Below are 25,838 nucleotides of genomic sequence, written 5' to 3'. Positions count from 1 at the left end.
CTGTGCCACCAGAGACTCGGTGGTCTAAGGGTACTGCATCACAGTGTTAGCTGTGCCACCAGAGACTCAGTGGTCTAAGGGTACTGCATCACAGTGTGAGCTGTGTCACCAGAGACTCAGTGGTCTAAGGGTACTGCATCACAGTGTTAGCTGTGCCACCAGAGACTCAGTGGTCTAAGGGTACTGCACCACAGTGTGAGCTGTGTCACCAGAGACTCAGTGGTCTAAGGGCACTGCATCACAGTGTTAGCTGTGCCACCAGAGACACAGTGGTCTAAGGGTACTGCATCACAGTGTTAGCTGTGCCACCAGAGACTCAGTGGTCTAAGGGTACTGCATCACAGTGTGAGCTGTGTCACCAGAGACTCAGTGGTCTAAGGGTACTGCATCACAGTGTTAGCTGTGCCACCAGAGACTCAGTGGTCTAAGGGTACTGCACCACAGTGTGAGCTGTGTCACCAGAGACTCAGTGGTCTAAGGGCACTGCATCACAGTGTTAGCTGTGCCACCAGAGACACAGTGGTCTAAGGGTACTGCATCACAGTGTTAGCTGTGCCACCAGAGACTCAGTGGTCTAAGGGTACTGCATCACAGTGTGAGCTGTGCCAACAGAGACTCAGTGGTCTAAGGGTACTGCATCACAGTGGGAGTTGTGCCACCAGAGACTCAGTGGTCTAAGGGTACTGCATCACAGTGTTAGCTGTGCCACCAGAGACTCAGTGGTCGAAGGGTACTGCATCACAGTGTGAGCTGTGCCACCAGAGACTCAGTGGTCTAAGGGTACTGCACCACAGTGTGAGCTGTGCCACCAGAGACTCAGTGGTCTAAGGGTACTGCATCACAGTGTTAGCTGTGCCACCAGAGACTCAGTGGTCTAAGGGTACTGCATCACAGTGTGAGCTGTGTTTCAGTGGTAAGGGTACTGCATCACAGTGTGAGTTGTGCCAACAGAGACTCAGTGGTCTAAGGGTACTGCATCACAGTGTGAGTTGTGCCACCAGAGACTCAGTGGTCTAAGGGTACTGCATCACAGTGTTAGCTGTGCCACCAGAGACTCAGTGGTCGAAGGGTACTGCATCACAGTGTGAGCTGTGCCACCAGAGACTCAGTGGTCTAAGGGTACTGCACCACAGTGTGAGCTGTGCCACCAGAGACTCAGTGGTCTAAGGGTACTGCATCACAGTGTTAGCTGTGCCACCAGAGACTCAGTGGTCTAAGGGTACTGCATCACAGTGTGAGCTGTGCCACAGAGACTCAGTGGTCTAAGGGTACTGCATCACAGTGTGAGTTGTGCCACCAGAGACTCAGTGGTCTAAGGGTACTGCATCACAGTGTTAGCTGTGCCACCAGAGACTCAGTGGTGAAGGGTACTGCATCACAGTGTGAGCTGTGCCACCAGAGACTCAGTGGTCTAAGGGTACTGCATCACAGTGTTAGCTGTGCCACCAGAGACTCAGTGGTCTAAGGTACTGCATCACAGTGTTAGCTGTGCCACCAGAGACTCAGTGGTCTAAGGGTACTGCATCACAGTGTTAGCTGTGCCACCAGAGACTCAGTGGTCTAAGGGTACTGCATCACAGTGTGAGCTGTGCCACCAGAGACTCAGTGGTCTAAGGGTACTGCATCACAGTGTGAGCTGTGTCACCAGAGACACAGTGGTCTAAGGGTACTGCATCACAGTGTTAGCTGTGCCACCAGAGACTCAGTGGTCTAAGGTACTGCATCACAGTGTTAGCTGTGCCACCAGAGACTCAGTGGTCTAAGGGTACTGCATCACAGTGTTAGCTGTGCCACCAGAGACTCAGTGGTCTAAGGGTACTGCATCACAGTGTTAGCTGTGCCACCAGAGACTCGGTGGTCTAAGGGTACTGCATCACAGTGTTAGCTGTGCCACCAGAGACTCAGTGGTCTAAGGGTACTGCATCACAGTGTGAGCTGTGTCACCAGAGACTCAGTGGTCTAAGGGTACTGCATCACAGTGTTAGCTGTGCCACCAGAGACTCAGTGGTCTAAGGGTACTGCACCACAGTGTGAGCTGTGTCACCAGAGACTCAGTGGTCTAAGGGCACTGCATCACAGTGTTAGCTGTGCCACCAGAGACACAGTGGTCTAAGGGTACTGCATCACAGTGTTAGCTGTGCCACCAGAGACTCAGTGGTCTAAGGGTACTGCATCACAGTGTGAGCTGTGTCACCAGAGACTCAGTGGTCTAAGGGTACTGCATCACAGTGTTAGCTGTGCCACCAGAGACTCAGTGGTCTAAGGGTACTGCACCACAGTGTGAGCTGTGTCACCAGAGACTCAGTGGTCTAAGGGCACTGCATCACAGTGTTAGCTGTGCCACCAGAGACACAGTGGTCTAAGGGTACTGCATCACAGTGTTAGCTGTGCCACCAGAGACTCAGTGGTCTAAGGGTACTGCATCACAGTGTGAGCTGTGCCAACAGAGACTCAGTGGTCTAAGGGTACTGCATCACAGTGTGAGTTGTGCCACCAGAGACTCAGTGGTCTAAGGGTACTGCATCACAGTGTTAGCTGTGCCACCAGAGACACAGTGGTCTAAGGGTACTGCATCACAGTGTTAGCTGTGCCACCAGAGACTCAGTGGTCTAAGGGTACTGCATCACAGTGTGAGCTGTGCCAACAGAGACTCAGTGGTCTAAGGGTACTGCATCACAGTGTGAGTTGTGCCACCAGAGACTCAGTGGTCTAAGGGTACTGCATCACAGTGTTAGCTGTGCCACCAGAGACTCAGTGGTCGAAGGGTACTGCATCACAGTGTGAGCTGTGCCACCAGAGACTCAGTGGTCTAAGGGTACTGCACCACAGTGTGAGCTGTGCCACCAGAGACTCAGTGGTCTAAGGGTACTGCATCACAGTGTTAGCTGTGCCACCAGAGACTCAGTGGTCTAAGGGTACTGCATCACAGTGTGAGCTGTGCCAACAGAGACTCAGTGGTCTAAGGGTACTGCATCACAGTGTGAGTTGTGCCACCAGAGACTCAGTGGTCTAAGGGTACTGCATCACAGTGTGAGCTGTGTCACCAGAGACTCAGTGGTCTAAGGGTACTGCATCACAGTGTTAGCTGTGCCACCAGAGACTCAGTGGTCTAAGGGTACTGCATCACAGTGTGAGCTGTGTCACCAGAGACTCAGTGGTCTAAGGGTACTGCATCACAGTGTTAGCTGTGCCACCAGAGACTCAGTGGTCTAAGGGTACTGCACCACAGTGTGAGCTGTGTCACCAGAGACTCAGTGGTCTAAGGGCACTGCATCACAGTGTTAGCTGTGCCACCAGAGACTCAGTGGTCTAAGGTACTGCATCACAGTGTTAGCTGTGCCACCAGAGACTCAGTGGTCTAAGGGTACTGCATCACAGTGTTAGCTGTGCCACCAGAGACTCAGTGGTCTAAGGGTACTGCATCACAGTGTTAGCTGTGCCACCAGAGACTCGGTGGTCTAAGGGTACTGCATCACAGTGTTAGCTGTGCCACCAGAGACTCAGTGGTCTAAGGGTACTGCATCACAGTGTGAGCTGTGTCACCAGAGACTCAGTGGTCTAAGGGTACTGCATCACAGTGTTAGCTGTGCCACCAGAGACTCAGTGGTCTAAGGGTACTGCACCACAGTGTGAGCTGTGTCACCAGAGACTCAGTGGTCTAAGGGCACTGCATCACAGTGTTAGCTGTGCCACCAGAGACACAGTGGTCTAAGGGTACTGCATCACAGTGTTAGCTGTGCCACCAGAGACTCAGTGGTCTAAGGGTACTGCATCACAGTGTGAGCTGTGTCACCAGAGACTCAGTGGTCTAAGGGTACTGCATCACAGTGTTAGCTGTGCCACCAGAGACACAGTGGTCTAAGGGTACTGCATCACAGTGTTAGCTGTGCCACCAGAGACTCAGTGGTCTAAGGGTACTGCATCACAGTGTGAGCTGTGCCAACAGAGACTCAGTGGTCTAAGGGTACTGCATCACAGTGTGAGTTGTGCCACCAGAGACTCAGTGGTCTAAGGGTACTGCATCACAGTGTTAGCTGTGCCACCAGAGACTCAGTGGTGAAGGGTACTGCATCACAGTGTGAGCTGTGCCACCAGAGACTCAGTGGTCTAAGGGTACTGCACCACAGTGTGAGCTGTGCCACCAGAGACTCAGTGGTCTAAGGGTACTGCATCACAGTGTTAGCTGTGCCACCAGAGACTCAGTGGTCTAAGGGTACTGCATCACAGTGTGAGCTGTGCCAACAGAGACTCAGTGGTCTAAGGGTACTGCATCACAGTGTGAGTTGTGCCAACAGAGACTCAGTGGTCTAAGGGTACTGCATCACAGTGTGAGTTGTGCCACCAGAGACTCAGTGGTCTAAGGGTACTGCATCACAGTGTTAGCTGTGCCACCAGAGACTCAGTGGTCGAAGGGTACTGCATCACAGTGTGAGCTGTGCCACCAGAGACTCAGTGGTCTAAGGGTACTGCTCCACAGTGTGAGCTGTGCCACCAGAGACTCAGTGGTCTAAGGGTACTGCATCACAGTGTTAGCTGTGCCACCAGAGACTCAGTGGTCTAAGGGTACTGCATCACAGTGTGAGCTGTGCCAGTAAATATCTCCTATAACAGAGACTCAGTGGTCTAAGGGTACTGCATCACAGAGTGAGTTGTGCCACCAGAGACTCAGTGGTCTAAGGGTACTGCATCACAGTGTTAGCTGTGCCACCAGAGACTCAGTGATCGAAGGGTACTGCATCACAGTGTGAGCTGTGCCACCAGAGACTCAGTGGTCTAAGGGTACTGCATCACAGTGTTAGCTGTGCCACCAGAGACTCAGTGGTCTAAGGTACTGCATCACAGTGTTAGCTGTGCCACCAGAGACTCAGTGGTCTAAGGGTACTGCATCACAGTGTTAGCTGTGCCACCAGAGACTCAGTGATCTAAGGGTACTGCATCACAGTGTTAGCTGTGCCACCTGAGACACAGTGGTCTAAGGTACTGCATCACAGTGTTAGCTGTGCCACCAGAGACTCAGTGGTCTAAGGGTACTGCATCACAGTGTTAGCTGTGCCACCAGAGACTCAGTGGTCTAAGGGTACTGCATCACAGTGTGAGCTGTGCCACCAGAGACTCAGTGGTCTAAGGGTACTGCATCACAGTGTGAGCTGTGTCACCAGAGACACAGTGGTCTAAGGGTACTGCATCACAGTGTTAGCTGTGCCACCAGAGACTCAGTGGTCTAAGGTACTGCATCACAGTGTTAGCTGTGCCACCAGAGACTCAGTGGTCTAAGGGTACTGCATCACAGTGTTAGCTGTGCCACCAGAGACTCAGTGGTCTAAGGGTACTGCATCACAGTGTTAGCTGTGCCACCAGAGACTCGGTGGTCTAAGGGTACTGCATCACAGTGTTAGCTGTGCCACCAGAGACTCAGTGGTCTAAGGGTACTGCATCACAGTGTGAGCTGTGTCACCAGAGACTCAGTGGTCTAAGGGTACTGCATCACAGTGTTAGCTGTGCCACCAGAGACTCAGTGGTCTAAGGGTACTGCATCACAGTGTGAGCTGTGTCACCAGAGACTCAGTGGTCTAAGGGTACTGCATCACAGTGTGAGCTGTGCCAACAGAGACTCAGTGGTCTAAGGGTACTGCATCACAGTGTGAGTTGTGCCACCAGAGACTCAGTGGTCTAAGGGTACTGCATCACAGTGTTAGCTGTGCCACCAGAGACTCAGTGGTCGAAGGGTACTGCATCACAGTGTGAGCTGTGCCACCAGAGACTCAGTGGTCTAAGGGTACTGCATCACAGTGTTAGCTGTGCCACCAGAGACTCAGTGGTCTAAGGTACTGCATCACAGTGTTAGCTGTGCCACCAGAGACTCAGTGGTCTAAGGGTACTGCATCACAGTGTTAGCTGTGCCACCTGAGACACAGTGGTCTAAGGTACTGCATCACAGTGTTAGCTGTGCCACCAGAGACTCAGTGGTCTAAGGGTACTGCATCACAGTGTTAGCTGTGCCACCAGAGACTCAGTGGTCTAAGGGTACTGCATCACAGTGTGAGCTGTGCCACCAGAGACTCAGTGGTCTAAGGGTACTGCATCACAGTGTGAGCTGTGTCACCAGAGACACAGTGGTCTAAGGGTACTGCATCACAGTGTTAGCTGTGCCACCAGAGACTCAGTGGTCTAAGGTACTGCATCACAGTGTTAGCTGTGCCACCAGAGACTCAGTGGTCTAAGGGTACTGCATCACAGTGTTAGCTGTGCCACCAGAGACTCAGTGGTCTAAGGGTACTGCATCACAGTGTTAGCTGTGCCACCAGAGACTCGGTGGTCTAAGGGTACTGCATCACAGTGTGAGCTGTGCCACCAGAGACTCAGTGGTCTAAGGGTACTGCATCACAGTGTGAGCTGTGTCACCAGAGACACAGTGGTCTAAGGGTACTGCATCACAGTGTTAGCTGTGCCACCAGAGACTCAGTGGTCTAAGGGTACTGCATCACAGTGTGAGCTGTGTCACCAGAGACTCAGTGGTCTAAGGGTACTGCATCACAGTGTTAGCTGTGCCACCAGAGACTCAGTGGTCTAAGGGTACTGCACCACAGTGTGAGCTGTGTCACCAGAGACTCAGTGGTCTAAGGGCACTGCATCACAGTGTTAGCTGTGCCACCAGAGACACAGTGGTCTAAGGGTACTGCATCACAGTGTTAGCTGTGCCACCAGAGACTCAGTGGTCTAAGGGTACTGCATCACAGTGTGAGCTGTGCCAACAGAGACTCAGTGGTCTAAGGGTACTGCATCACAGTGTGAGTTGTGCCACCAGAGACTCAGTGGTCTAAGGGTACTGCATCACAGTGTTAGCTGTGCCACCAGAGACTCAGTGGTCGAAGGGTACTGCATCACAGTGTGAGCTGTGCCACCAGAGACTCAGTGGTCTAAGGGTACTGCACCACAGTGTGAGCTGTGCCACCAGAGACTCAGTGGTCTAAGGGTACTGCATCACAGTGTTAGCTGTGCCACCAGAGACTCAGTGGTCTAAGGGTACTGCATCACAGTGTGAGCTGTGCCAACAGAGACTCAGTGGTCTAAGGGTACTGCATCACAGTGTGAGTTGTGCCACCAGAGACTCAGTGGTCTAAGGGTACTGCATCACAGTGTTAGCTGTGCCACCAGAGACTCAGTGGTCGAAGGGTACTGCATCACAGTGTGAGCTGTGCCACCAGAGACTCAGTGGTCTAAGGGTACTGCATCACAGTGTTAGCTGTGCCACCAGAGACTCAGTGGTCTAAGGGTACTGCATCACAGTGTGAGCTGTGCCACCAGAGACTCAGTGGTCTAAGGGTACTGCATCACAGTGTGAGCTGTGCCACCTGAGACACAGTGGTCTAAGGTACTGCATCACAGTGTTAGCTGTTTCACCAGAGACTCAGTGGTCTAAGGGTACTGCATCACAGTGTTAGCTGTGCCACCTGAGACACAGTGGTCTAAGGGTACTGCATCACAGTGTGAGCTGTGCCACCAGAGACTCAGTGGTCTAAGGGTACTGCATCACAGTGTGAGCTGTGCCACCAGAGACACAGTGGTCTAAGGGTACTGCATCACAGTGTTAGCTGTGCCACCAGAGACTCAGTGGTCTAAGGGTACTGCATCACAGTGTTAGCTGTGCCACCAGAGACTCAGTGGTCTAAGGGTACTGCATCACAGTGTGAGCTGTGCCACCAGAGACTCGAGTCCAGGCTCTATCACAGCGAGTCCAGGCTCTATCACAGCCGGCCGCGACCGGGAGGCTCATGGGGTGGCGCACAATTGGCCCAGCTTCGTCCGGATTAGGGTTTGGCCGGCAGGGATGTCCTTGTCTCACCGTGCACTAGCGACTCCTGTGGCAGGCTGGGTGCAGTGTACGCTGATCAGGTCGCCAGGTGTACCGTGTTTCCTCCGACACATTGGTGCGGCTGGCTTCCGGGTTGGATGGGCATTGTGTCAAGAAGCAGTGCGGCTTGGTTGGGTTGTGTTTCTGAGGAAGCACGGCTCTCGACGTTCGCCTCTCCCGAGTCCGTACGGGAGTTTTAGCGATGAGACAAGACAGTAACTACTAACAATTGGATACCACAAAAAGGGGGTAAAAAATGTATATATATATATATATATATATATATATATATATATATATATATATATATAATAATAATATATAATATAATAATAATAATAATAACTTAAGTATTCAGACCCTTTGCTATGAGACTAAATTTAGCTCAGATGCATCCTGTTTCCAATGATGATCCTTGAGGTGTTTCCACCTGTGGTAAATTCAATTGTTTGGACATGATTTGGAAAGGCAAACACCTGTCTATATAAAGGTCCTACAGTTGACAGTGCATGTCAGAGCAAAAACCAAGCCATGAGGTCAAAGGAATTGTCCGTAGAGCTTCAAGACAGGATTGGGGACTTGGGGACAGATCTGGGGAAAGGTACCAAAACATTTCTGCAGCATTGAAGATCCCCAAGAACAAAATGGAAGAGATTTGGAACCACCAAGACTCTTCCTAGAGCTGGTCCGCCCAGCCAAACTGAGCAATTGGGGGAGAAGGGCCCTGACCAAGAACCAGATGGTCACTCTGACAGAGCTCCAGAGTTCCTCTGTGGAGATGGGAGAACAACCATCTCTGCAGCATTCCACCAACCAGGCCTTTATGGTAGAGTGGCCAGACGGAAGCCACTCCTCAGTAAAAGGCCTAAAGGACTCTCAGACCATGAGATACAAGATTCTCTGGTCTGGTGAAACCAAGATTGAACTCTTTGTCCTCAATGCTGAACATATTTTGTGATCTCTAGTGTTTTATCTAACCGTGTGTATAAACAGGTTTGTAACGAATAGAGACATTTGGTGACATCTTAAACAGTTATGGCTGGATACTAGATGTGAATATAATGTGAGGTATTTAAAACCACCTGGGAAACAGAAAAGACAATTAAATAATGACTGGATACTAGATGTGAATATAATGTGAGGTATTTAAAACCACCCGGGAAACAGAAAAGACAATTAAATAATGACTGGTTACTAGATGTGAATATAATGTGAGGTATTTAAAACCACCTGGGAAACAGAAAAGACAATTAAATAATGTCTGGATACTAGATGTGAATTTAATGTGAGGCATTTAAAACCACCTGGGAAACAGAAAAGACAATTAAATAATGTCTGGATACTAGATGTGAATTTAATGTGAGGTATTTAACACCAACTGCCTTGCCAGAAGTAGCTACAAATTCACAAATTGCCATCTTTAAGTACATTCCATTTGTACTGTCTGACTCACTGCACATGAATTGAGTTGACGGAGGACGGGATGTTTATTAGTCCAGATAGACATTAGTCTTCTGCTTTTGTCAACCAGCTGATATACACACGTAACGTCGGAGAGACTGAAGCAGGGGTTATGTTCCTGTCAAGGGAACATCGGCAGTATGTGGCACCTGAGATATTGATGCCAGCAACCCTCTGGTAGATCACCCCCCCCCCCCCTCCCCCCCTCCCCCCCTCGGGTGAATGGGAGCATCTGTCAGCCTGACTCAGCTGTACATGAGATCTGAATAATGTATAGGAACACATACGTCCATTTGCTCTGAGTGAGGACGAGGGTGTGGAGGATTCCGAGAGGAACAATGGAACACTATTGTGAGTCGAGGATTCCACAGATGAATACAGTAGCTGTAGGATTCCTTCATGATGTGATGCATGTCATAATTCACCCTTGGCTATCCGCATGTCATTATTCACCCTTGGCTATCAGCATGTCATTATTCACCCTTGGCTATCAGCATGTCATTATTACCCCTTGGCTATCAGCATGTCATTATTCACCCTTGGCTATCAGCATGTCATTATTACCCCCTTGGCTATCAGCAGGTCATTATTATCCCCTTGACTATCAGCATGTCATTATTCACCCTTGGCTATCAGCATGTCATTATTATCCCCTTGGCTATCAGCATGTCATTATTATCCCCTTGGCTATCAGCATGTCATTATTATCCCCTTGGCTATCAGCATGTCATTACTCACCCTTGACTATCAGCATGTCATTATTCACCCTTGACTATCAGCAGGTCATTATTATCCCCTTGGCTATCAGCATGTCATTATTCCCCCTTTGCTATCAGCATGTCATTATTCACCCTTGGCTATCAGCATGTCATTATTCACCCTTGGCTATCAGCATGTCATTATTCACCCTTGGCTATCAGCATGTCATTATTACCCCCTTGGCTATCAGCAGGTCATTATTACCCCCTTGGCTATCAGCATGTCATTATTCACCCTTGGCTATCAGCATGTCATTATTCCCCCTTTGCTATCAGCATGTCATTATTACCCCCTTGGCTATCAGCAGGTCATTATTATCCCCTTGGCTATCAGCATGTCATTATTCCCCCTTTGCTATCAGCATGTCATTATTCACCCTTGGCTATCAGCATGTCATTATTCACCCTTGGCTATCAGCATGTCATTATTCACCCTTGGCTATCAGCATGTCATTATTCCCCCTTTGCTATCAGCATGTCATTATTATCCCCTTGGCTATCAGCATGTCATTATTCCCCCTTGGCTATCAGCATGTCATTATTATCCCCTTGGCTATCAGCATGTCATTATTCACCCTTGGCTATCAGCATGTCATTATTCCCCCTTTGCTATCAGCATGTCATTATTCACCCTTTGCTATCAGCATGTCATTATTCCACCCTTTGCTATCAGCATGTCATTATTACCCCCTTGGCTATCAGCATGTCATTATTCACCCTTGGCTATCAGCATGTCATTATTCCCCCTTTGCTATCAGCATGTCATTATTCCCCCTTTGCTATCAGCATGTCATTATTCACCCTTGACTATCAGCATGTCATTATTCACCCTTGGCTATCAGCATGTCATTATTATCCCCTTTGCTATCAGCATGTCATTATTACCCCTTGGCTATCAGCATGTCATTATTCACCCTTGGCTATCAGCATGTCATTATTCCCCCTTTGCTATCAGCATGTCATTATTCCCCCTTGACTATCAGCATGTCATTATTCACCCTTGGCTATCAGCATGTCATTATTATCCCCTTTGCTATCAGCATGTCATTATTATCCCCTTGGCTATCAGCATGTCATTATTCACCCTTGGTTATCAGCATGTCATTATTCACCCTTGGCTATCAGCAGGTCATTATTATCCCCTTGGCTATCAGCATGTCATTATTCACCCTTGGATATCAGCATGTCAATATTCACCCTTGACTATCAGCATGTCAATATTCACCCTTGGCTATCAGCATGTCATTATTCCCCCTTGGCTATCAGCATGTCATTATTCACCCTTGGCTATCAGCATGTCATTATTCACCCTTGGATATCAGCATGTCATTATTCACCCTTGGCTATCAGCAGGTCATTATTATCCCCTTGGCTATCAGCATGTCATTATTCACCCTTGGCTATCAGCAGGTCATTATTATCCCCTTGGCTATCAGCATGTCATTATTCACCCTTGGATATCAGCATGTCAATATTCACCCTTGACTATCAGCATGTCAATATTCACCCTTGGCTATCAGCATGTCATTATTCCCCCTTGGCTATCAGCATGTCATTATTCACCCTTGGCTATCAGCATGTCATTATTCACCCTTGGCTATCAGCAGGTCATTATTATCCCCTTGACTATCAGCATGTCATTATTCACCCTTGGCTATCAGCATGTCATTATTCACCCTTGGCTATCAGCATGTCAATATTCACCCTTGGCTATCAGCATGTCAATATTCACCCTTGGCTATCAGCATGTCATTATTCACCCTTGACTATCAGCATGTCATTATTCCCCCTTGACTATCAGCATGTCATTATTCCCCCTTTGCTATCAGCATGTCATTATTCACCCTTGGATATCAGCATGTCATTATTCACCCTTGACTATCAGCATGTCATTATTCACCCTTGGCTATCAGCATGTCATTATTCCCCCTTGACTATCAGCATGTCATTATTCACCCTTGGCTATCAGCATGTCATTATTCCCCCTTGGCTATCAGCATGTCATTATTCCCCCTTGACTATCAGCATGTCATTATTCACCCTTGGCTATCAGCATGTCATTATTCCCCCTTGGCTATCAGCATGTCATTATTCCCCCTTGGCTATCAGCATGTCATTATTATCCCCTTGGCTATCAGCATGTCATTATTCACCCTTGGCTATCAGCATGTCATTATTCACCCTTGGCTATCAGCATGTCATTATTATCCCCTTTGCTATCAGCATGTCATTATTATCCCCTTGGCTATCAGCATGTCATTATTCACCCTTGACTATCAGCATGTCATTATTCACCCTTGGCTATCAGCATGTCATTATTCACCCTTGACTATCAGCATGTCATTATTCACCCTTGGCTATCAGCATGTCATTATTCACCCTTGGCTATCAGCATGTCATTATTCACCCTTGGCTATCAGCATGTCATTATTCACCCTTGGCTATCAGCATGTCATTATTCACCCTTGGCTATCAGCATGTCATTATTATCCCCTTGGCTATCAGCATGTCATTATTCACCCTTGGCTATCAGCAGGTCATTATTTTTTATCAGCATGTCATTATTATTATCATGTTTTTATTTTACTAGGCAAGTCACCCTTGGCTATCAGCATGTACTATCACCCTTGGCTATCAGCATGTCATTATTCCCCTTGGCTATCAGCATGTCATTATTCACCCTTGGCTATCAGCATGTCATTATTCACAGATGGCTAACAGCATGTCAGTATTCCCCCTTGGCTATCAGCATGTCATTATTAACAGATGGCTAACAGCATGTCATTACTCACCCTTGGCTATCAGCATGTCATTATTCACCCTTGACTATCAGCATGTCATTATTCACCCTTGACTATCAGCATGTCATTATTCACCCTTGGATATCAGCAGGTCATTATTACACCCTTGGCTATCAGCATGTCATTATTATCCCCTTGGCTATCAGCATGTCATTATTCACCCTTGGCTATCAGCATGTCATTATTCACCCTTGGCTATCAGCATGTCATTATTCACCCTTGGCTATCAGCATGTCATTATTCACCCTTGACTATCAGCATGTCATTATTCCCCTTGGCTATCAGCATGTCATTATTCCCCCCCAGCATGTCAATATTCCCCCTTGGCTATCAGCATGTCATTATTCACCCTTGGCTATCAGCATGTCATTATTCCCCCTTGGCTATCAGCATGTCATTATTCACCCTTGGATATCAGCAGGTCATTATTACACCCTTGGCTATCAGCATGTCAATATTCACCCTTGGCTATCAGCATGTCATTATTCACCCTTGGCTATCAGCATGTCATTATTCACCCTTGGATATCAGCATGTCATTATTCACCCTTGGCTATCAGCATGTCATTATTCACCCTTGGCTATCAGCATGTCATTATTCCACTCTTGACTATCAGCATGTCATTATTCACCCTTGGCTATCAGCATGTCATTATTCACCCTTGGCTATCAGCATGTCATTATTCACCCTTGACTATCAGCATGTCATTATTCACCCTTGGCTATCAGCATGTCATTATTCACCCTTGGCTATCAGCATGTCATTATTCACCCTTGGCTATCAGCATGTCATTATTCACCCTTGGCTATCAGCATGTCATTATTCCCCCTTGGCTATCAGCATGTCATTATTATCCCCTTGGCTATCAGCAGGTCATTACTATCCCCTTGACTATCAGCATGTCATTATTATCCCCTTGACTATCAGCATGTCATTATTCCCCCTTGGCTATCAGCATGTCATTATTCACCCTTGGCTATCAGCATGTCATTATTCACCCTTGGCTATCAGCATGTCATTATTCACCCTTGGCTATCAGCATGTCATTATTCACCCTTGGCTATCAGCATGTCATTATTCACCCTTGGCTATCAGCATGTCATTATTCACCCTTGGCTATCAGCATGTCATTATTCACCCTTGGCTATCAGCATGTCATTATTCACCCCTATGTCATTATCAGCATGTCATTATTCATTACCCTTGACTATCAGCATGTCATTATTCACCCTTGGCTATCAGCATGTCATTATTCACCCTTGGCTATCAGCATGTCATTATTCACCCTTGACTATCAGCATGTCATTATTCACCCTTGGCTATCAGCATGTCATTATTCACCCTTGGCTATCAGCATGTCATTATTCACCCTTGACTATCAGCATGTCATTATTCACCCTTGACTATCAGCATGTCATTACTCACCCTTTGCTATCAGCATGTCATTATTCACCCCTTGGCTATCAGCAGGTCATTATTATCCCCTTGGCTATCAGCATGTCATTACTCACCCTTGACTATCAGCATGTCATTATTCACCCTTGGCTATCAGCATGTCATTATTACCCCCTTGGCTATCAGCATGTCATTATTCACCCTTGGCTATGCATGTCATTATCAGCATGTCATTATTCACCCTTGACTATCAGCATGTCATTATTCACCCTTGATTATCAGCATGTCATTATTCAGCCCCTTGGCTATCAGCATGTCATTATTCCCCCTTGACTATCAGCATGTCATTATTCACCCTTGACTATCAGCATGTCATTATTCACCCTTGGCTATCAGCATGTCATTATTCCCCCTTGGCTATCAGCATGTCATTATTCACCCTTGGCTATCAGCATGTCATTATTCACCCTTGGCTATCAGCATGTCATTATTCACCCTTGGCTATCAGCATGTCATTATTCACCCTTGGCTATCAGCATGTCATTATTCCCCCTTGACTATCAGCATGTCATTATTCACCCTTGGCTATCAGCATGTCATTATTCACCCTTGGCTATCAGCATGTCATTATTCACCCTTGACTATCAGCATGTCATTATTCACCCTTGGCTATCAGCATGTCATTATTACCCCCTTGGCTATCAGCATGTCATTATTCACTCTTGGCTATCAGCATGTCATTATTCACCCTTGGCTATCAGCATGTCAATATTCACCCTTGGTTATCAGCATGTCATTATTCACCCTTGGCTATCAGCATGTCATTATTCACCCTTGACTATCAGCATGTCATTACTCCACCTGTTCCCAACCATTCTCTCACTTCTCAATGATTAAACACAAAGTGACTCCATGACAGTTACATTACAATATACATTAGAACAGACAACACTACAAAAACAAGCAGCCCTTTCAAGTGGTTTTATCACCCCTCTCCTCTCATCTCTCTCCTCTCATCCCTTCCTCTCATCGCTCTCCTCTCATCCCTCTCCTCTCATCCCTCTCATCTCCTCATCCCTCTCTCCTCCTCATCCCTCTCATCCCTCTCTCCTCATATCTCTCATCCCTCTCCTCTCATCCCTCTCTCCTCTCATCCCTCTCTCCTCTCATCCCTCTCCTCTCATCCCTCTCCTCTCATCCCTCTCTCCTCTCATCCCTCTCTCCTCTCATCCCTCTCCTCCATGTGAGGAGTCTTCTGTTGTGGCAGATAGCACTTACCCCTGAATCCTCTGAGCCCTTTACCTGTCTGTATGTCTGTCTTAATGTCTGTCTGTATGTCTTCCCTCTCTCGGCACGCTGCTCACCTACCTGACTAAGGCCTAGCTTCCTCTTTTTTTAAACGTTTATCTGTTACCAGCATGGTAATCCCTGCTGAGGGTATTTAAATATTAAGACTCTGTTCTGCTAGTCCTCCATCACACCATGTGGAGAATGAGGCTGCAGTATACATTCTGTGCCATTCAGTCAAAGTTGGTTAAGAGTACTGTCATGTTAAATACCACAAACGTGGGGATTAGAGAAGAGATATTGACCAAGAGTTCTTTGGATAATGTGAATTAGGTTTACATAGAATGTCAATATGTTCCTCGTTCTACTCATCCAGGCCTAAATGAAGCCCCAGACATGGATTTAAAATGAACATGAACACAGTAGCATTAACAACACAGGCCATTATGACCCCTCTACACTCTACATTCCGAGAAAAAAAGGTGCTATCTAGAACCTTAAAAGGGTTCTTCAACTCCCGGGTGGTGCAGTGGTCTAGGGCACTGCATCGCAGCGCTAGCTGTACCACCAGAGACTCTGGGTTCGAGCTCAGGCTCTGTCCCAACCGGCCGCGACCGGGAGGTCCGTGGGGCGACGCACAATTGACCCAGCGTCGTCCAGGTTAGGGAGGGTTTGGCCGGTAGGGATATCCTTGTCTCATTGCGCACCAGCGACTCCTGTGGCGGGCCGGGCGCAGTGCACGCTAATCAGGTCGCCAGGTGCACAGTGTTTCCTCCGACCCATTGGTGCGGCTGGCTTCCAGGTTGGATGTGCTCTGTGTCAAGAAGCAGTGCGGCTTGGTTGGGTTGTGTTTCGGAGGACGCATGGCTTTCGACCTTCGTCTCTCCCGAGCCCGTACGGGAGTTGTAGCGATGAGACAGACAGTAACTACTAACAATTGGACACCACGAAATTGGGGAGAAAAGGGCTGTCCCCTTTTGGTTCCAGGTAAACCTTTTGAGGTTCCATGTAGAACCAAAAGGGTTCTCCTATGGGGATAGCAGAAGAACCCTTTTGTTGTAAGAGTGTACTGTTGTTGTAGGTGAATGAAAACACAACCATCTGTTTTGGTTTTATTGAACTGTTTTTCTAACACTCTCATCAGAATCTCTCCCTACACATACAAATTCACCAATCTAGATTTTAACACGCTCAAATGAAACACCTTGTTTTTTCCTAATTAGGTAACTAAAAGCTAATCTGATGCCATTTGGAGTACAGCACGGAGCTGACCCATACAGACAGACATGGAATCAATAGAGAATCATTAGCGAAGGACTCTGTCATATGAAACAGCATGTCACTGACCCCAGAGCCTGACCAGACAACACACTGTGGTGCCCAGAGACAGATAAAGAGGTTCTCTGTTACAGGGTGTAGCAGCTAGTTGTGTCCAGTGTCCACCACAATAGGAGACGGAAGACAGTGGTGACTGGGGGTTGAAATAACCTAAAATCACTTATTTTTTTAAACAAATGGAACTCCCAGTGTATTATATATACAGGAAATGGTAAGTGGCCTAGCTTGACCCGAGCAGAGAGCCGTGGGGGAGAGACGTGCAGACCAGATATACATTATATATACACCCTCCACAGACAGGAGTCAGTAGCCGTGGGGGAGAGACGTGCAGACCAGATATACATTATATATACACCCTCCACAGACAGGAGTCAGTAGCCGTGGGGGAGAGAAGTGCAGACCAGATATACATTATATATACACCCTCCACAGACAGGAGTCAGTAGCCATGGGGGAGAGAAGTGCAGACCAGATATACATTATATATACACACTCCACAGGCAGGAGTCAGTAGCCGTGGGGGAGAGACGTATAGACCAGATATACATTATATATACACCCTCCACAGACAGGAGTCAGTAGCCGTGGGGGAGAGAAGTGCAGACCAGATATACATTATATATACACACTCCACAGACAGGAGTCAGAAATCCCCCTCTTCACACCAGACCTGGGTTCAAATAGTATTTGTTAATGGTTTGATTGAGCCTGCCTGGACTGCCAGATGGACAGGGATGACACTCTCGGGAGTTGGAACTATCCCATTGGTTCCACTGCGCCAGGTAAACTTATTTGAACTTTCCAGGTATTTGAAAAGAAAACAAATACTAATCGAACCCAGGTCTGCTCCACACCAGTCCACAGAGCCTCCACTCCCACACCAGATGCTTTACTCTACCGAATGGCACCTTATTCCCTATATAGTGCACTACTTTAGACCAGAGCCCTATGGAACCCTATTCCCTATGTAGTGAACTACTGTTGACCAGAGCCCTATGGGACCCTATTCCCTATGTAGTGCACTACTTTTGACCAGAGCCCTATGGCACCCTATTCCCTATGTAGTGCACTACTTTTGACCAGAGCCCTATGAGTCCTGGTTAAAAGTAGTGCACTACATAGGGAATAGGGTGTCATTTGGGATCTTTTCACTCCAAGGCCTAGATGGAATGCTGTGCTGAGCTGCGTCCAAGCAGCACACAGACAGGCCAATTAAACGTTGATGTGTCCCTGGAGGACGCTTTCATATGATCCCCCCCCCTCAGATAGGATCCTGAATGTTCTCCCTTTCCAATCCACTCACAGCAAACCTGGGTTCACATACTATTCAACATCCTTCAACAATTGGGGGGGGGTTGACTGAGTCTGCCTAGAGTGCCAGATTTTGAGATTATTCTATTGCCCAATTAAACCAGGCAGGCTAAATCAAGCGCAGATAAAACAAGTATTTGAAATAATTGCGAATAGAATTTAAACCCAGTTTGTCTCAAAGACCAGAGCAGACAAGACCACCTCCACAGGGTTCTTCCATTGACCACAGGTGAAGGTTGTTACATGATAGATGACTGATTAAACAATCATCTTGAGGACATCAAGTCAGCAGCCCAGCTAAGCATGATAGCAATCAGATGTGCTTCTGTGACTGGGCCTTTACATCTCATTATAAGGCTCGGGTTTATGCTCCATGTAAAAAATATAGTATATGATTACACCCAAATAATATTCTTTACAAAAAAAAAGCATGACAAACACAAAACAAGAATCAAATTGTATTATTTGAATGTAAAACAAAGACATGGTGTTAGAGATGTTAGAGATGGAATGAAATGGGACCAAATCAGCACATCAAAAGAGGAACTGACAGAGGAGATGACCAACGGAAGCATTTGGGTAATCATCCAGTCACAGTGTAGCCCTTACCTTGACCCTGGGCAGGGGCTGGGAAATGTACAGCCAACACCAGGAAGAGCAGAGGACACCACGTCCTTATTGGGAGTCCTACAATCAGCATCCTTACAACTGTGATGCTCCTTCTGCACCTAGCGGGGAGAGGAAGAAAAATACAGACTATTTAACGCTGCCTGACTGACACAGCTGTGGGCTTTGGAGAGCTCTAGAAAGAGGTTTTAGGAATAGTGATATGAGGGAGAGAGAGAGAGAGAGAGAGGACAGAGGGACACAGAATGAGACAGAATGAGAGAGAGAGAGAGAGAGAGAGAGAGAGAGAGAGAGAGAGAGGGGACAGAGGGACACAGAATGAGAGAGCGTGAGCGAGAGAGAGAGAGATAGAGAGAGAGAGGACAGAGGGACACAGAATGAGAGAGAGAGAGAATGAGAGTGAGTGTTTACTTGCTTTGGCAATGGTAACATATGTTTCCCATGCCAATAAAGCCCCTTAAATTAGCATCCTTACAACTGTGATGCTCCTTCTGCACCTAGCAGGGAGAGGAAGAAAAATACAGACTATTTAACGCTGCCTGACTGCCACAGCTGTGGGCTTTGGAGAGCTCGAGAAAGAGGTTTTAGGAATAGTGATGAGAGAGAGAGAGAGAGAGAGAGAGAGAGAGAGAGAGACTACCAGAACCTACTGGATTCTCCAATTACCTTGAATGAGTTACAGGACAACATAAAAACTCTCCAACCCAAAAAGGCCTTTGGTGTTGATGGTATCCTTAATGAAATGATCAAATATACAGACACTAAACATACAACAACAACAAGAATTATCTATCCAAAAATGGAGATGTATGGGTAAAACACTTCTCCAATCTTTTTGGCTCTATAACAAAGAATAAAGAGCAAAAACATATACATGATCAAATACAGATCTTAGAATCAACTATCAACTATTAAAGACTACCAGAACACACTGGATTCTCCAATTACATTGAATGAGTTACAGGACAAAATAAAAACCCTCCAACCCAAAAAAGGCCTGTGGTGTTGATGGTATCCTCAATGAAATGATCAAATATACAGACAACAAATTCCAATTGGCTATACTAAAACTCTTTAACATCATCCTTAGCTCTGGCATCTTCCCCAATATTTGGAACCCAGGACTGATCACCCCAATCCACAAAAGTGGAGACAGATTTGACCCCAATAACTACCGTGGAATATGCGTCAACAGTAACCTTGGGAAAATCCTCTGCATTATCATTAACAGCAGACTTGTACATTTCCTCAATGAAAACAATGTACTGAGCAAATGTCAAATTGGCTTTTTACCAAATTACCGTACAACAGACCATGTATTCACCCTGCACACCCTAATTGACAACCAAACAAACCAAAACAAAGGCAAAGTCTTCTCATGCTTTGTTGATTTCAAAAAAGCCTTCGACTCAATTTGGCATGAGGGTCTGCTATACAAATTGATGGAAAGTGGTGTTGGGGGTAAAACATACAATAGTATAAAATCCATGTACACAAACAACAAGTGTGAGGTTAAAATTGGCAAAAAACACAAATTTCTTCACACAGGGTCGTGGGGTGAGACAGGGATGCAGCTTAAGCCCCACCCTCTTCAACATATATATCAACGAATTGGCGCGGGCACTAGAAAAGTCTGCAGCACCCGGCCTCACCCTACTAGAATCCGAAGTCAACTGTCTACTGTTTTCTGATGATCTGGTGCTTCTGTCACCAACCAAGGAGGGCCTAAAGCAGCACCTAGATCTTATGCACAGATTCTGTCAGACCTGGGCCCTGACAGTAAATCTCAGTAAGACCAAAATAATGGTGTTCCAAAAAAGGTCCAGTCGCCAGGACCACAAATACAAATTCCATCTAGATACTGTTGCCCTAGAGCACACAAAAAAACTATACATACCTTGGCCTAAACATCAGCGCCACAGGTAACTTCCACAAAGCTGTGAACGATCTGAGAGACAAGGCAAGAAGGGCATTCTATGCCATCAAAAGGAACGTAAATTTCAACATACCAATTAGGATCTGGCTAAAAATACTTGAATCAGTCATAGAGCCCATTGCCATTTATGGTTGTGAGGTCTGGGGTCCGCTCACCAACCAGGACTTCACAAAATGGGACAAACACCAAATTGAGACTCTGCATGCAGAATTCTGCAAAAATATCCTCCGTGTACAACATAGAACACCAAATAATGCATGCAGAGCAGAATTAGGCCGATACCCACTAATTATCAAAATCTAGAAAAGAGCCGTTCAATTTTACAACCACCTAAAAGGAAGCAATTCCCAAACCTTCCTTACTTCCATAACAAAGCCATCACCTACAGAGAGATGAACCTGGAGAAGAGTCCCCTAAGCAAGCTGGTCCTGGGGCTCTGTTCACAAACACAAACACACCCTATAGAGCTCCAGGACAACAGCACAATCAGACCCAACCAAATCATGAGAAAACAAAAAGATAATTACTTGACACATTGGAAAGAATTAACAAACAAAAAAAGAACAAACTAGAATGCTATTTGGCCCTAAACAGAGAGTACACAGCGGCAGAATACCTGACCACTGTGACTGACCCAAACTGAGAGAGAGAGAGAGAGAGAAAGCTTTGACTATGTACAGGCTCAGCGAGCATAGCCTTGCTATTGAGAGAGGCCGCCGTAGGCAGACATGGCTCTCAAGAGAAGACAGGCTATGTGCTCACTGCCCACAAAATGAGGTGGAAACTGAGCTGCACTTCCTAAACTCCTGCCCAATGTATGACCATATTAGAGAGACATATTTCCCTCAGATTACACACAAAGAATTCGAAAACAAATCCAATTTTGAAAAACTCCCATATCTACTGGGTGAAATACCACTGTGTGCCATCAGAGCAGCAAGATTTGTGACCTGTTGCCACGAGAAAAGGGCAACCAGTGAAGAACACGCACCATTGTAAATATAACCCATATCTATGCTTATTTATTTTATCTTGTGTCCTTTACCATTTGTACATTGTAAAAACACTGTATATATATATGATATGACATTTGTAATGTCTTTATTGTTTTGAAACTTCTGTATGTGTGATTTTTATTGTTTATTTCACTTTATATATTATCTACCTTACTTGTTTTGGCAATGTTAACACGTTTCCCATGCCAATAAAGCCCTTGAATTGAATTGAATTGAATTGAGAGAAGGACAGAATGAGAGAGAGAGAGAGAGAGAGAGAGGACACAGAATGAGAGAGAGAGAAGGACACAGAAAGAGAGAGAGAGGGGGGACAGAGGGACACAGAATGCGAGAGCAAAGAGAGAGAGAGAGAGAGAGAGTGAGCGAGCAGGAGAGAGAGAGAGCGAGATAGACAGAATGAGAGAGAGAGAGAGAGAGAGAGAGAGAGAGAGAGTGAGTGAGTTTGAGAGTGAGTGTTTACTTGCTTTGGCAATGGTAACATATGTTTCCCATGCCAATAAAGCCCCTTAAATTGAAAATTTAAATTGAGAGAGAGAGGAGAGAGAGAGAGAGAGAGAGAAAGACCAGCATTGAGTAGTAACAGACATCCATAGCTATCGGGCTTTTTCAGTGTCGAGGCCCAGCCAGTCTCAAGTGGGGGCAGGCAGAAGGGGGTGAGGGGAAAAGGGGAGAGATGAGAGTCACTTTCAGAATGGGAAGTTGGAAACAGAACAGTAGAGGACTTTGTTACATTTTGACGGACAGGCACAAGAAAACATTTCCTGAGTGCCATTGTTGACATTGAGAACAAGCAGAGCTCAACTTGTCTGTCACTCATCATTAAGGCTTTGACTAGACAGGCAGATTGTAACAGCAGCACAGGAATGGAGGAAGCTAGTACAATACTGCCACATAGGAAGACTGTAGGACAGTAGGCTGAAAATGACCAGCTTTACTCACTTGTGTACATTTTTGCTCTATGACTATATTCAATGCATTCATTATACTCAAACAGCATTGATGATGAAAATAGATTTCCAATCAACATCCCTGGACATAAGTGAATAACGTGTCAAAATGTGTCTTTATATACAGAGATACTGTATATCTTAATCCTGGTATCTGTGTCCATCAAACTAAATTGACTTCATGACAGAGATATCATTTAGACATTTAAACTATTTTATACAAGCAAAAGCATAAAATGTTTTCTTCAAACCCATTATTTGCTATACTTATGCAATACAATTGAACCAAAACCAAAGATATATATTGTCATTAGATTTAGGTTAAACGGTCGGTGAAAACATTACGTTGTTTTTTTACAGTTCCATGACAGGTTCCCACGTTGTTTCAATTTCATCGCATTTTTTATTGTTGTTTAAATGACGTGGAAAACAGAGTTGATTCAACCAGTTTGTGTCTTATGGGAAGTAACTATTTGCTGACACACATTGGATGTTTTTTTCCCTACTTGTAAACCCTTATGGCCAATTATTCTTCAAAAGAGGAAGTATACACGAATCAGCAAATTCAATTTGAAAGCTGAAACTGCTGATGAAACTCGTGAAGTAGTAATCCCTGAACGCAGTCCAATCAAAATAAACCTCATCAATCTGAAGTATGTAGCCGACACGTCAATAGAATATGCGATAGGGACAAACCGCATCTTGTCGCCCTGGAAACAACCGGAAAATTGACATATTTCGTTTTTTTTTTTTTTGTATTTACAATGAAATTCCACGAAGACCATAATAATGATAGTTAATAATACATAAAAAAAATCATTTCTGACTTGATTTATAGGCACACAAAAAAACATTTGAATGGCTTAAAATACTCCAGTTGTGCAACTCTCACAGTGCCTACTTCAAAAGTTAATTGTTAACTTGTGCACCCGACAGGAAACTGATGAGAAGATTGCCCACAAGTTTAGTTAAATTCTAGAACTTTCAATTCGTTTACAATTAATTTGGTAATTTATCAGTATATTTGATCAAGTCAATCTATCCAATTTAATTTCCTTTGAGAGCGTGGAGTAAATAAACCATAATAAATATAGGCTAAGCACTCGAAACAAAACAAATTCCATACTGAATTAATGAAATAGCAATCCATAACTCACAAGTCATCAAATCCTAAACGCTCCTATTTCCCACGGATCCTCTCAATCCCCAGAGTGTATGTCCGTCTCCCTGGTTTGTCTCAGCCTCTCTCAGTCAACTATTCCTTCAGTCCAGACGAAAACTGGGGGTGGGTGTTTCTTGCGTCGTTATTCAACCATCCCTTCGGCTATTCATCCCCCTCTACTTCTCTCTCTCCTTCCTTCACCTCATTTCATCCTGTGGACTGACGGGGGGGGGGAATCGACCAATAGCTGCTGAACAGGAGGACGGGAGCGAAACGGGAGGGTGGAATTTGACAAAAACCCTCAGGGACTTTGCCTCGACAGGACTTGTCAAGTAAACGACTTGTAACCGAATGTAGGTTTTAACACTCAGGAAATGGTCATTTAGCTCTATCGTTAGTTTTCATAGCATTGTTATGTCTGACACCGACTGGATTGGAATTGTGGAATCTGAGCAGGTGCTTCGGCAAATTCTGTTGCGCGCTCTCTGGTGCTCTGAGTCTGAACGCACCAAGTGACTATACATTTAAACATACATCTACGCTAAGTTGTTCCTTGAATGGCTGTCGCGTAATATCCAATGAACATTTGCAAATTCCCTAGGAATAGGGCCATATTTTAGTTGACTTGTCTTTTGGGACAGCGTAATTTGAAACGTGGGTAATAGTGAATTGTGCAGCATTGCGGCTCTGGAATAAACTCCACTCCACACCAGGTGTACCGTTGCGACCAATGCGGGACAATTAGACCCAAACAAATCATGAGAAAACAAAAAGATAATTACTTGAAGCATTGGAAAGAATTTACAAAAAAAACAGAGCAAACTAGAATGCTATTTGGCCCTAAACAGAGAGTACACAGTGGCAGAATACCTGACCACTGTGACTGACCCAGAATTAAGGAAAGCGTTGATGTACAGACTCAGTGAGCATAGCCTTGCTATTGAGATAGGCCGCTGTAGGCAGACCTGGCTCTCAAGAGAAGACAGGCTATGTGCTCACTGCCCACAAAATTAGGTGTAAACTGAGCTGAACTTCCTAACTTCCTGCCAAATGTATGACCATATTAGAGACACATATTTCCCTCAGATCACACAGACTCACAACGACTGTACATAGACATAATATGACATTTGAAATGACTTCTATTCCTTTGGAACTGTTGTGACTATAATGTCTATTGTTCATTTTTTAAATTTGTTATTTCACTTTTGTTTATCTATGTCACATGCTTTGGCAATGTTAACATATGTTTCCCATGCCAACAAAGCCCTTTACATTTAATAGAGAGAGAGAGAGAGAGAGAGAGAGAGTAGGAGAGAGAGATAAAGAGAGAAGGAGAGAGAGGGAGAGAGAGAGAGAGAGTAGGAGAGAGAGATAAAGAGAGTAGGAGAGAGAGAGAGAGTAGAGAGAGAGAGAGTAGGAGAGAGAGAGTAGGAGAGAGAGATAAAGAGAGTAGGAGAGAGAGAAAGAGAGTAGGAGAGAGATAAAGAGAGTAGGAGAGAGAGAGAGAGAGAGAGAGAGAGAGAGATAGATAGAGTAGGAGAGTAGGAGAGAGAGAGAGAGTAGGAGAGAGAGATAAAGAGAGTAGGAGAGAGAGATAAAGAGAGTAGGAGAGAGAGAGAGAGAGAAGAGAGAGAGAGATAAAGAGAGAGGGGCGGGGGGGGCTACCATATAAAGTATTCTCAACTTTATAGTGGACAGTAACAGATATTTCCCCTAAATCCAGTCAGTCCCCCGAGAACGTTCCCATTGTGTATGTGTGTATTGGATACCAGTTGTGTTGTAACAGCCTTATTTCCTACAGATTAAAATGACATGTACAATTGCAGAGTCTCATCCGACTTGTACTAAACTGGAAACACAACCAGTCGACCACCATAGTAGAAATCAGAGCAGTAATCACAGCTAGGTAGCTTCAAACAGAACTGGAGCGTTTGAGGTTTGAAA

General features: G+C 45.8%; 1 protein-coding gene across 1 annotated transcript in view; it reads right to left on the bottom strand.

The window, feature by feature from the left end:
- Positions 1-24,060, bottom strand: part of LOC135519860 (collagen alpha-1(XIV) chain-like) — a 55,186-nt gene extending 31,126 nt beyond the window's left edge. The window contains exons 1-2 of the mRNA XM_064945067.1: positions 23,887-24,060; positions 18,813-18,931 (exon numbers count right to left, since the gene is read on the bottom strand). Of these exons, the coding sequence (XP_064801139.1) occupies positions 18,813-18,903 (91 nt within the window). The 5' untranslated portion in view covers positions 18,904-18,931; positions 23,887-24,060. The remainder of the gene's footprint in view (positions 1-18,812; positions 18,932-23,886) is intronic.
- Positions 24,061-25,838: the final 1,778 nt, after the last annotated feature.

The sequence above is a fragment of the Oncorhynchus masou genome, chromosome 29, assembly GCF_036934945.1.
Source record: "Oncorhynchus masou masou isolate Uvic2021 chromosome 29, UVic_Omas_1.1, whole genome shotgun sequence".
NCBI classification, from domain to species: domain Eukaryota; kingdom Metazoa; phylum Chordata; class Actinopteri; order Salmoniformes; family Salmonidae; genus Oncorhynchus; species Oncorhynchus masou.
This window is presented reverse-complemented; position numbering and strand designations above follow the sequence as displayed.